This window comes from Dama dama, chromosome 1, assembly GCF_033118175.1.
Source record: "Dama dama isolate Ldn47 chromosome 1, ASM3311817v1, whole genome shotgun sequence".
Classification (NCBI taxonomy): domain Eukaryota; kingdom Metazoa; phylum Chordata; class Mammalia; order Artiodactyla; family Cervidae; genus Dama; species Dama dama.
In genome coordinates this window covers 15,347,094-15,360,360 of record NC_083681.1, presented here as the reverse complement: position 1 = coordinate 15,360,360, position 13,267 = coordinate 15,347,094, and the positions used below count along the sequence as shown (strand labels likewise).

The following is a 13,267-nucleotide window of genomic DNA, read 5'->3' as shown; positions in this document are numbered from 1 at the left end:
GACTCTTTGTGATCCTATGGACTACCGCCCGCCAGGCTCCTCTGTCCACGGGATTCTCCAGGCAAGAATACTGGAGTGGGTTGCCATTACCTTCTCCAGGGGAATCTTCCCGATCCAGGAATCGAACTTGGCTCTCCTGCACTGCAGGCAGTCTTTAACACTGAGCCACGAGGAGCACCATCAAAATCATCACAAGTATAAAGGAACAATTAGAGACAAGATAACTAGAAAAAGTTATATATATATATATATATATATATATACATACTTCTATGTGTGTGTGTGTGTGTATATATATATATATACACTTCTATGTGTATATATATATACACTTATATATATATATACACATACACTTCTATGGCTGCCAAGGAAAAGAGAAATATGATCACAATGCAATGAGATGACCTCAAAACACTCATGTAAGAACTTACATATTTAACTGTGTGCTATCTCCTTTAAAGAAATCACTTTATGAGGTTGATTGTTCTAATATTTCTACCATGGCACAGAATATTCTGGAGATTTTCTGAAAACCATACTTTCAAAAAATATGAAAATACTCACACTTTGTTTTTTATCCCAAAGAGAGGTTTAAATATCCACTTTATTCATTTGTCCTACTCAGAAGGGACTGTTACTAGCTTCCAGAAATTAAATCTAATTTGAAAAGATGAAGACTAACTACTATTAAAGATATTTTTAAAATGTGCTACAAACTGACATTCCAAAACTAGAATGTCACATCTTTTTTGAGCAATGGAAGTGTTACTGAACCAAGTTTATGGCTCCCCAAGATGATTACTTTTTTTTGGTGGGGGAGAGAGATATCACCTATTTGATTGTACAGATTCTGTTATGTTTATAAGACAATGTAACTGCTTCTAAAATGGTAACAACTCATACAAAATAAGAACAGTTGCTATGACTATACAAAATAAATTATAATGTAGGCAATCTTATGACAGTAACTGCTACAAGATACATTCAGCATTGTAACAGCAATCGAACAAATCCTAGTCCACAGACCAAATATTATGCTATTTGAAATTACACTCAGATTGCATCTTACAGAAGATATGTATTAAAATAAGCAAAGAATAAAACTGTACTTTTTCAAAGATCTCTATATTGCTTTATAAAGTATGGATTTTTGTACTCCATAATGCTTCAAAATATGTCCACCCAGTTTCTCTTTCAAGTTTCAAACTGATTACTGTTTCTTTTTACCTAGGTAAAATTATACAGGTTGTATTTTGAAGCCATGTAGTACAAAGAAGGATTTTTAAAGCACATATAGTTATAAATTTGTACAAGCTAACTGTATATGTGCTTTTCACTGTAATAAGAAGGTAAGGCTGTTTTATAAAAATCTCTCTGAATTGGGAGAAGTAATGGAAAAAAAGTTTATGAAAACCAAAGACAAATATGGCCTCAGTAGATACACTAAAGAGTGGCCTGTAGGAACATTAAAGTAAAAGATGCCTTTTATTAGTACTCAAAAGCAGTTTCATACACACTAGATATTTATCTCACAAAACTGTACCATGTGAAAAACAGCTATTTATCATATCAAGTGACTCTTATGATGGCAGAAACAACTAAGAATGTCACACTATACAAATACCTGTGACTGCCACAGAGTTAAGCTATTAAAACACCCTTTATGTATTTTCAGGGCATTTTCAGATATATTTTAAAGTCCTGACAATGATCCTAGAAGGAAGATATTATCTATCTTCAATTATAAAAGTCAAAGCCAAGGACATAGATTTTAAATGACTTACCAAAGATCACACAGCTCTTTAGTGACAGAACAGGGATTAGAAACCAGGTCTTCTGATTCCCAGTCCAGCGTTACACAATGACTGCTGCCAATATTATATTTGTACAAAGTAGGAAAAGTTATGCTTTCAAAAAGTCATTATTGTATCTCTCATTTATTCTAAATTTTAGTTTCAAAAAACAATCATTAAAATACTCTGAGTAAGTTTACAAACATGCTTTTTCAATTATGTAACTGAGCACGTGAGCTAGGCCAAAAACTTCTAAAAATTATTTATCCAAAACGCAAAACAAGAATGTGCAACAGAGATGAAAATTTGAAGGCTTCCCTCTACCACCTTACTGACAACACTGATTACAAAATTTAAGGGATTCCCCATTGAATCCAAATGTAAAGATTCCAAAGAAAGGCAGTCTCTGGTGAGAAAAAATTGATTTTGGAAAACTTCAGTGTTGAATATTGATGAGGCAAACTTTACCTAAAACAAAATTTCATTTGGCCAAGTGCCAAATTTCCAGGGCCTCTTTCATATGTCAAAACTGCTGTTTATGTCAATAATGTCAAAAATTCTGTCATTGAAAAAGATAATTTGATTATGGCTGGCTCTTTTTTAAAATTGTGGATACTTTTACTTTGTGAGCTGGAGAGAGAAGAAGGATGACAGAGAGAAAAGGTGAGTGAACTGAACCTGAGGAGAGAAATGAAAGGTTGATGGGTAAAACATCTCTTGAGCATGAGAATTCACTCAGAAAACAGTCCAGGCAAATGGATGTAATTTCTATATAGGCTGAGTATACACTCAATTTCTTGAAATCAAAGTTAAAGCAAAATTTTAATGATACCTAACCTTTTAGGCAAAGAGAAAAATAGAAGCTCCAAACAAAAAGCATTAAATAAGTGAATGAAGATGATCAGTACTATCACATCTTTGTGCTTCATGGTGAAAATCACTTAAGACGCACTTACTATCTTGTCTGCCAAACAATGTCAGGGCAATAACCCATAAGGCGTGTGCTCTTTGGCTAACACTGGGGTAACTAAACGGGGTACTTTGATGCTACCTGAATTTCTCATCAGAAGAAATATCCTTTATTCGAGACTTTGAGGTTAATTCATCAAAAAAAGATTCATTCTAGGAATCATCCACTTGCCCTATGAAAATGTAGGTGGTAGTTTAAAAATTAAAAATTTGAAGGGCAATGGAACTTCCACCATTACCTGAAATTCCACCTGAAGGGATGCGCCCTATCTGAAAAACATTACCTACCCCTCCTTAAGGTTTCCTTTTGTATGACAGTTCGAAGAGGAAACCGTGACAAACCAAAGCACTGAATGTATACACTATTCGCTGGCACCAATTCGGGGCTGGGGCGTTTCTTGAAGAATTCAACCACACGGTCTCAGCTCCCATGGAGCTCACAATCTCATGAAAGGGAACATCTAAACTAGCCAGAGTAATACATGATTTGAGGGCTACAGAATATGATTCCTTTTTTTTTTTTTTTTGCTCTTATCATATTGCTGGCAACAAATGCATCATAGTTCTTCAACGAAAACAGGGCAGCACTATACGACACAAGTAGGAAAATAGCAAGAAATATATAGAAAAAGCCAATGTCCCCCACTTAGGCTCGCCGTTCAGTATTCCACAATTTCGCACAGAGTGAATCCTGCCAGCTGGCATCCCAGACTACTATAGCATTCATCGAAATCTATAACCCTGAAGATGGTTCGCTAAATTCAGCAGGGCTGAGGGGTTGAGGAAGGAACAGAGCCTCTGGGGAGCTAGCAGCAGAGTGCAACACCAGATACTCTGGTTGTATCTCGTGATACAAACCTGGCTTCTCCGCGGGACACAGAGGCCTGGCGCAGCAAGCCCGCCCGGCCGCCACTCGCCACCTGATGGGAAGGGCGCCGCAGCTGGAACGCGGGACCCTCCGACACGGCTTGGCGAGGGCGCGCGCGGGACGTCACAGACCCCCAGAGCTTACAGGCGCTCGACCCCCAGAAAGCAACCGAGATCTGGAAAGACCAGAGAAGCGCGCGAAGTCACCCTCCGCGTCCCGTGCATCCGGCCGGCCCACTTCCCCTTCGCGGAAGGAGCGGGCGACACGCCCGTCGCAGCCCGGGCCCGCGGCGCGCGAGGGGAACGAAGCGCAGTGCGGGAAGCAGTCCCGCCCACCCCGAGCGCGCCCGCGGGAACGTTTCCCGCCTGCAGGCTGAGAGGAGCGGCTTCCCCCGCCCCTCCAACAAACCCTCAGCAGCCGGAGCAAAAGCGAGTCCCCGCCCCGAGGGAGCGCGCACCGCCCCGCGCTCTCACCTTTCAACCCTCCTCAGCCTCCGCCTCCGCCTCTGCCTCCGCCCAGGTACCCAAGTCCGGACGGGCGACGCTCCTCCTCCTTCCGGGCGCCAAGGGAAGTCCCGCCTCTGGGCGGGGCGAGGGGCGGGGCCCGCGGCGGGAGGGGGCGTCTTCCGGGAGCGGGCGCTAGTGGGAGGAGCGGCTGCCGAGCGTTAGGCAGGGCGCCGCCCAGGGGTCCTGGTTCCGACTGAGGTTGGGAGAGGGTCTCGGCGGGCTTGTGAGGGGCCGGGAGGACTGTGCAGACTAAGTAAGCCCGACGCGGGGAAGTGGGGCTTGCTGTGGAAAGGTCTGGCTGCTGGGGAAGGAATCCAGCGTCACGTCCCTCTGGGGAAGGGGGCCAGTCCCCGACTCCCTGACTCTTCCGCTCTCGGCGGTAACTTTGGGGTGTGGCAGAGGTTAGTGACGGCTGTTGACCCGCGATCTGGGCCTGAAGGAGGTTTGTGGTCGCGATGGGGAGCTAGTCTTTCTCGCGGCCTCTGGGGGAATAAAACAGATGTTTGTAATCCGGATTATCCGCGGTGACTTGGGCCTCCTCTGCTGCCCAAGTAAAGTTAGAGGCCTGAGCCCTGAAACTTCCGCCAGCCAAGCCCAGCTAGGGACGGGGTCAGGGCCACCGGGTTCCTGGTGAGGTTGAAAGAGTAAGTGTGTAAGGTTGTGTTAAAGTTGAGTCAGTGAGATTAGGCAGAATTTTGTGGGTTGCTTCCGTGAGTGTGCGAACTGGGTCCCACAGCCTCACCATGTCAGGGAAACGGAAGCGTGTGGTGTTGACCATTAAAGATAAGCTTGATATAATAAAGAAACTTGAAGATGGAGGTTCTTCCAAACAACTGGCAGTGATTTATGGAATTGGCGAAACGACAGTTCGAGATATAAGGAAAAATAAGGAAAAGATCATAACTTATGCAAGCAGTTCAGACTCTACAAGTCTTCTGGCTAAGAGGAAATCTATGAAACCATCCATGTATGAGGAACTGGACAAAGCGATGCTAGAATGGTTCAACCAGCAAAGAGCAAAAGGGAATCCCGTGTCTGGACCAATTTGTGCAAAAAGGGCAGAATTCTTCTTTTATGCTTTGGGAATGGATGGTGATTTTAACCCCTCTGCTGGTTGGTTAACTCGTTTTAAGCAGCGGCACAGCATTAGAGAGATTAATATTAGAAATGAAAGATTAAGTGGAGATGAGACTGCTGTGGAGGATTTTTGCAGCAACTTTCGAGACTATATTGAACGAGAGAATTTGCAGCCCGAGCAAATCTACAATGCAGATGAAACTGGACTGTTTTGGAAGTGCCTGCCTTCCAGGACTTCGGTAATCAAAGGTAAATGCACAGCCCCTGGGCACAAGTCAATGGAAGAAAGAGTCACTATCATGTGTTGTGCCAATGCAACAGGTTTACACAAACTTAAGCTTTGTGTTGTGGGGAAAGCAAAGAAGCCTCGCTCCTTCAAGTCAACTGACACCTCAAACCTGCCAGTCTCTTATTTCAGCCAAAAAGGCGCATGGATGGATCTTTCCATTTTCCGACAGTGGTTTGATAAGATTTTTGTGCCCCAAGTTCGAGAGCACTTAAGATCCAAAGGGTTGCAAGAAAAGGCTGTACTCCTATTGGATAATTCACCAACACATCCAAATGAAAACGTCCTGAGGTCAGATGATGGCCAAATATTTGCTAAATATTTACCACCTAATGTGGCTTCGTTGATTCAGCCCTTGAATCAGGGAGTCATAGCTACAATGAAGAGAAACTACCGAGCACGTCTTCTCCAGAACAACTTGGAAGAAGGCAATGACCTGAGGTCATTCTGGAAGAAGCTAACTCTACTAGATGCACTTTATGAAATAGCAATGGCATGGAATTTAGTAAAGCCAGTTACCATCAGCAGAGCATGGAAGAAGATTCTCCCTACCATAGAGGAGAAAGAAGGCCTGGACTTTGATGAGGAAGATATCTCAGTGGCTGCCATTGCTACCATTTTACAACACACCAAAGGATTGGAAAATGTGCCTACTGAGAACATTGAAAAATGGCTTGAAGTGGACAGTACTGAACCAGGCTATGAAGTCTTAACTGACAGCGAAATCATCAAAAGAGCACAAGGTCAGACAGATGAATCCAGTGAAGAGGAGGAGGAGGAAATAGAACTGATTCCAGAGAAACATATTAATCATGCAGCTGCTCTCCAATGGACTGAAAATTTATTGGATTATCTAGAACAACAAGGTGATATGATTCTGCCTGATAGACTGGTGATACGTAAACTTCGAGCCACCATCAGAAATAAACAAAAGATGGCAAACTCAAGTCAGTAATGGCATATCTGCGTTAGCATTGTTTTGGTAATTGTGTAACTCTTGACCTCTTTGCAATATGGCTTTACTTGGTGTTCTGAATTCTCAGACACAGCCCTGTGAAATACAGATACAAAAAAAAAAAAGTATCTGAAGCGGTTTAAGGCTTATGTGTTTTGTAGCATCTGTCCCATTATTTGTGTAGATAATCAGAAGCTGATTTTGTATAGGTGTAAGTTACATATGCATATGTATTCACTTTCATAGATCTACAATTATCCCTTCCATTACAGTGGTATTCCATAAAATTTCTAGCAGAAGTTACAGGTAACAGTGAACAGATAGAGCACTTTCCTGAAATCTTTTGTTTGTTGTGTGAGGGCAGCCACAGTTATCTTTTATTGTGCTAACCATCTTAAGTGATTATTTGTATATTTGGAATGAGTGATCTATAATAATTCAAAATGAGAAAACTGATCTGTGAATTAATAAAATAACTTAGGAATCATGCTTTTCTTTGTTTTAGAGGGGAGATTTCTCTGGAAATGAAGTAAATATAGGAAGTGGTGCTAACTTTGAAAGCTAGAAAATTTAGAAAACTATTGGAAAGCTGATATTCTGACTTATTCATTTGTAGAAACAGGGAAGTGAAAATTTGGGGAACTTTAGGTTATTTATGAAAAGGGAATAAATACACTTGTCTTAATTGGGTCTTATTATTAATTGGATAACAGTATAGGTCTAGTATTTATTCATCTAATTATAGTACAGGTTTTGTAATGTTACATATGGTTATGTGAGCACCCACCTGTATGTGAGGGAATATTTTGGGTATTTGTAAGTTTTTTTTCTTTTTTACTATATACTTGAAAGTTATAATTTGAAAAGTTTGGTGATACTTTCTCCTTTTATATGATGTGAAAAGAAGAGTGAAAAGAGTTTTTATTTTTAATAAGCCATAGATTATGATCTGTTATGAGGAAAGCAGAAATAATTATGGAAAGTGGCAGATTCTAAGGAATTTCATCATTATTATTTTGACATTTGTAAAATGGCATTTCAGATAAAATGGTTTGTCAGAATTTTGATACTTGTTTAACAATGTAGGTTACTCAAGGCATTGAAAAGACTTTGCCTATATAAATATTAATTTCATTTGTAATTTAAAAACTTTGGCCCTAAATTTTAAAAAAGTCATTTTTGAAATGTTTTAACTTTTTCATTGAAACACTTGCATTTTGTAGTGATTTTCTAAAGCTTTCTAAAGTGAATTCTAAAGTTTCAGAAATATTTTAGCTTTCCATAATTTCTGTTCTTTATGATGTATGTTTAGATTTTTAAAAAAGACTTATCTGTGTCGACAACTGTTTAAAATTGTGTTTGTTGCATGAATTGCCTCAGTAAACAGAAGAGAAAGCATCAGAAATTAGCATACATATTGAATCAGATAATTACACATTCTGGTGTAAATTAAATTGTATATAAAAGTATTTTTCGTTTTTCTAAAATGAAAATAGGTACTAAAAATCTTGGAATTTCTGGATTTGCTCAGTTTTAAAATTAACCGTGTGAGTGAAATTCAGCTGTATCACTGCCACCTAGTGGTAAAGTTAACATGACTGTTAAACTGTGTGGTTTTAAACTTTAATATCTAGTAAAAGATTCACTGTGTTGTGGCCTTGAGTGTGAATCTTGTGACTCTCTATCCTGTGAGAAACTACTCTTCATTCTTAGGCTTATAGCTATTTACTCGTTTCTGAAAACTGTCAACAATGGTAAATAGAAAGTTCTGTTTTGGACTCTTCTTAAAACATAATTATAAAAGCTGCCAATTACTGAATACTATGTTATGTTCTAAGCAGTGTATTTCTATCACTAACCCCCAAATTATCAATTAGATGGAAATACTGATGCTCAGTTTATACTTTTAATTACTGAAGACCACTTGGTTACAGGTAAGAATTTAAATTATAAATTATCCATAGGGTCTCGATCTCACTAGTCTTATGAGGTTTTCCCCTTGGTGAGCCTTGATCAACTGCATTACAGAGTTTCTCTAATCCCACACTCCTGTTAGCCAAGAAAGCTCTGAGAGTAGGATTACCTGCAGGGGATGATGCAGGAATTAAGAAACTTCCTTTATGAGAGATTTGGGCTTTTGTGGGGGTAGATGGGAGAAGGGAATGCAATTCCTTGCTGTATCTAAAGGGGAAGAGTGGTTCATGTCCTAGAGATCTTGAAATCAAGGTAGAAAAATAATGTATTTGAAAAGAACAAAGCCATCTGGTCTATTTATAAGCATTTAAAACAGCCAAGATAATGTGATATGAATTATGTAAGGAAACCATTATGATTTAGTTTGCTTATTAATGCCTTCAGTGGCTTCTGCTCTTTATACCCTCTATGTTTTAAGGTTTTGGTCTTTACTACTCCTGAGTGACTTCCATTTCCATTACCTCCTTGCTTAAGATCCCAAGTTTGCTTCCAGTCACCCAGTTGTCAGAAGTACAGATTTGTGTCTTCAGTTGAGAAGCAGTATTCCAGCCTGGATGGGAAATTTAAATTGTTGGTCTGAGATTCTTTAGAGAGAGTAAAGAATATACTCTGCTTATTAACTTCCTTCTATCAGAAATGATACACATTATTTCTGTTCACGTTCTAATGATAAGCACTCATCATCTGGCCCTACCTTGATGCAGGGGGCGCTCTAGAGTAACTCCCTAAGAGGCAGGTGCTTCCTAATATATGCCTGGATTCTTGCATCAGGTCTCTTGTTTGTTATATCCATATTCCTGGTCCCAGCTCTCATAGCCTCATTATATAGAATACAATTTTCTCACACATAGTTTATGGTCCTCCAAAAGTTTGCCTTGGTCCTTGGCTGCCTTTATGGTCCAGCTCACATCCATACAACTACTGGAGGAACCATAGTTTGACTATACAGACCTTTGTTGGCAAAGTGATGTCTCTGCTTTTTAATTTGCTGTCTAGGTTTGTCATAGCTTTTCTTCCAAGAAGCAAGTGTCTTTTAATTTTAGGTCTGCAGTCACTGTCCACAGTGATTTTGGAGACCAAGAAAATAAAATTTGTCACTGTTTCCACTTTTTCCCAATATATTTGCCATGAAGTGATGGGACTGGACACCATGATTTTTGTTTTTAGAATGTTGAGTTTTAAATGAGCTTTTTCACTCTCCTTTCATGCTAAGTACAGTTCAGTCGCTCAGTCATCTCCAGCTCTTTGCGACCCCATGGACTGCAGGGCACCAGGCTTCCCTGTCCATCACCAACTCCCGGAGCTTGCTCAAACTCATGTCCATTGAGTTGGTGATGCCATCCGACCATCTCATCCTCTGTTATCCCCTTCTCCTGCCTTCAATATTTCCTAGCATAGGGTCTTTTCCAATGAGTCAGTTCTTCTTTGGTGGCCAAAGTATTGGAGCTTCTGCTTTAGCATCAGTCCTTCCAATGAATGTTCAGGACTCATTTCCTTTAGAATTGACTGGTTTGATCTCCTTGCAGTCCAAGGGACTCTCAAGAGTCTTCTCCAACACCATAGTTCAAAAGCATCAGTTCTTCAGTGCTCAGCTTTCTTTATGGTCTGACACTCACATCCATACATGACTACTGGGAAAACCATAGCTTTGACTATATGGATCTTTGTCAGCAAAGTAATATCTCTGCTTTTTAATATGCTGTCTAGTTTGGTCATAGCTTACCTTCCAAGGAGCAAGCGTCTTTTAATTTCATGGCTGCAGTCTCCATCTGCAGTGATTTTGGAGCCCAGAAAAATAGTCAGCCACTGTTTCCACTGTTTCCCCATCTATTTGCCATGAAGTGATGGGACTGGATGCCATGATCTTAGTTTTTTAAATGTTGAGTTTTAAGCCAGCTTTTTCACTCTTCTCTTTCACTTTCATCAAGTAGGTCTTTAGCTCTGCTTTGCTTTCTGCCATAAGATTGGTGCCATCTGCATATCTGGGGTTATTGATATTTCTCCTAGCAATCTTCATTCCAGCTTGTGCTTCATCCAGCCTGGCATTTCACATGGTGTTTGCTGCATATAAGGTAAATAAGCAGGGTGACAATATACAACCTTGATGTACTCCTTTCCCAATTTGGAGCCAGTCCATTATTCCATGTCTGGTTCTAACTGTTATTTGTTGACCTGCATACAAGTTTCTCAGGAGGCATGTAAGGTCATCTGGTATTCTCATTTCTTCAAGAATTTTTCACAATTTGTTGTGATTCACACAAAGGCTTTAGCATAGTCAATTAAATAGAAGTAGATGTTTTTTTCTGGAAATCTCTTGCTTTTTGTATGATCCAACAGATGTTGGCAATTATCTCTTGTTGAAAACTGACCTTCTCCAGTCCTGTAGCCACTGCTGAGTTTTCCATATTTGCTGGCATGTTGAGTGCAGCACTTTCACAGGTTCATCTTTTAGGATTTGAAATAGCTCAACTGGAATTCGATCACATCCACTAGCTTTGTTCGTCGTGATGCTTTCTAAGGCCCACTTGACTTTACATTCCAGGATGTCTGGCTACAGGTGAGTGATCACACCATTGTGATTATCTGGGTTGTGAAGATCTTTTTTATACAGTTCTTCTGTGTATTCGTGCCACCTCTTCTTAATATCTTCTGCTTCTGTTAGGTCCCTACCATTTCTGTCCTTTATTGAGCCCATCTTTGCATGAGATGTTCCCTTGGTATCTACTTTTCTTGATGAGATCTCTAGTCTTTCCCATTCTACTGTTTTCCTCTATTTCTTTGCATTGATCGCTGAGTGAGGCTTTCTTATCTCTCCTTGCTATTCTTTGGAATTCTGCATTCAAATGGGTATATCTTTCCTTTTCTCCTTTTCACTTCACGTCTTTTCACGGCTATTTATAGGGCCTCCTCAGAGAACCATTTTGATTTGTTGCATTTCTTTTTCTTGGGGATGGTCTTGATTCCTGTCTCCTGTACAATGTCACGAACCTCCATCCATAGTTCATCAGGCACTCTATCAGATCTAGTCCCTTAAATCTATTTCTCACTTCCACTGTATAGTCATAAGGGATTTGATTTAGGTCATACCTGAATGGTCTAGTGGTTATCCCTACTCTCTTCAGTTTAAGTCTGAATTTGGCAATAAGGAGTTCATGATCTGAGCCACAGTCAGCTCCTGGTCTTATTTTTGCTGACTATATAGAGCTTCTCCATCTTTGGCTGAATAGAATATAATCTATTTCATTTTCGTGTTGACCATCTGGTGATGTCCATGTGTAGAGTCTTCTCTTGTGTTGTTGGAAGAAGGTGTTTGCTATGACCAGTACTTTCTCTTGGCAAAAGTCTGTTAGCCTTTGCCCTACTTCATTCTGTACTCCAAGGTCAAACTTGCCTGTTACTCCAGGTGTTTCTTGACTTCCTGCTTTTGCATTCCAGTCCCCTATGATGAAAAGGACATCTTTTTTGGGTGTTAGTTCTAAAAGATCTTGTAGGTCTTCACAGAACCGTTCAACTTCAGCTTCTTCAGCATTACTGCTTGGGGCATAGATTTGGATTATTGTGATGTTGAATGGTTTGCCTTGGAAACGAACAGAGATCCTTCTGTCATTTTTGAGATTGCATCCAAGTACTGCTTTTCGGACTCTTTTGTTGACTATGATGGCTACTCCATTTCTTCTAAGGGATTCCTGCCCACAGTAGTAGATACAATGGTCATCTGAGTTAAATTCACCCATTCCAGCCCATTTTAATTTGCTGATTCCTAGAATGTCAACATTCACTCTTGCCATCTCCTGTTTGACCACTTCCAATTTGCCTCGATTCATGGACCTAACATTCCAAGTTCCTATGCAATATTGCTCTTTACAGCATTGGACATTTCTTCTATCACCAGTCCCATCCACAACTGGGTATTGTTTTTGCTTTGGCTCCATCCCTTCATTATTTCTGGAGTTATTTCTCCACTGATCTCCAGTAGCACATTGGGCACCTACCGACCTGGGGAGTTCCTCTTTCAGTATCCTACCATTTTGCCTTCTCATACTGTTCATGGGGTTCTCAAGGCAAGAATACTGAAGTGGTTTGCCAGTCCCTTCTCCAGTGGACCACATGCTGTCAGACCTCTCCACCATGACCCGACTGTCCTGGGTGGCCCCACACGCATGGCTTAGTTTCACTGAGTTAGACAAGACTGTGGTCCTGTGATCAGATTGGCCAGTATAACTTACAAGTATATAAATCTAATATTTTATTCAAAAAAAGTTCATCAAGTTTAAAAGAACAGATCAATCTGAAAAGGAGTGATGTATAAGTAAATAATATCAGATTAGTGACCAGCCTTTATATAATTTATCTTTTTGAATGAGGAAAATAAAAATATGTTTATTAAATGAATCATCACAATGATGGCAGATTTATTTTTAATACATTTTAGAAATATGATCATACTGGGATAATTTCAGGTTGACTGAGAACAGTTTGTGTTTTTCATTTCCATTGAAAGGAACCCAAATAGCAGAGGGAGTCTACTTTTTCACTAATCACATTTTGACAAAAGGTGAGAGAGATGGTTGGTATTCGATGCCACTCTGATATTAAGGGAATAAGTGGTATCAAGCAGCCAAGTATCTCTTCCATTCCCCCTTTTTATACATAATGCATTTTGTCTCTCAGTCTAACAAAGCGTATGCCTTCATAGCAGCTGATTGTTGCCTATAGCCTGAGCTTCAGTTCTCTTGCTTCTACTGTTCTCTACATCCTCACAGAATAATGACAAAGACCCTAAATGGATTTGTCTGGTACTATTATTGACACAAGTGATCGGGAATTGTCAGTACA

General features: G+C 40.1%; 2 protein-coding genes across 8 annotated transcripts in view; one reads left to right on the top strand and one right to left on the bottom strand.

The window, feature by feature from the left end:
* CCDC82 (coiled-coil domain containing 82) overlaps nt 1-4,170 on the bottom strand; it is a 31,170-nt gene extending 27,000 nt beyond the window's left edge. The window contains exons 1-3 of one of the 7 annotated variants that reach the window (XM_061143647.1): nt 4,107-4,140; nt 3,624-3,808; nt 1,788-1,871 (exon numbers count right to left, since the gene is read on the bottom strand). The gene's annotated coding sequence lies outside the window, so the exon portion shown is untranslated. Of the gene's footprint in view, nt 1-1,787; nt 1,872-3,623; nt 4,026-4,106 lie in introns of those variants that run through there. The other 6 variants (XM_061143691.1, XM_061143683.1, XM_061143638.1 and 3 more) reach the window with 6 other exon arrangements.
* Nucleotides 4,171-4,272: 102 nt separating this feature from the next.
* JRKL (JRK like) lies at nt 4,273-8,112 on the top strand. Its single transcript, XM_061143625.1, has one exon. The coding sequence runs from the start codon at nt 4,883-4,885 to the stop codon at nt 6,455-6,457; it is 1,575 nt and encodes a 524-aa protein (XP_060999608.1). The 5' UTR covers nt 4,273-4,882; the 3' UTR covers nt 6,458-8,112.
* Nucleotides 8,113-13,267: the final 5,155 nt, after the last annotated feature.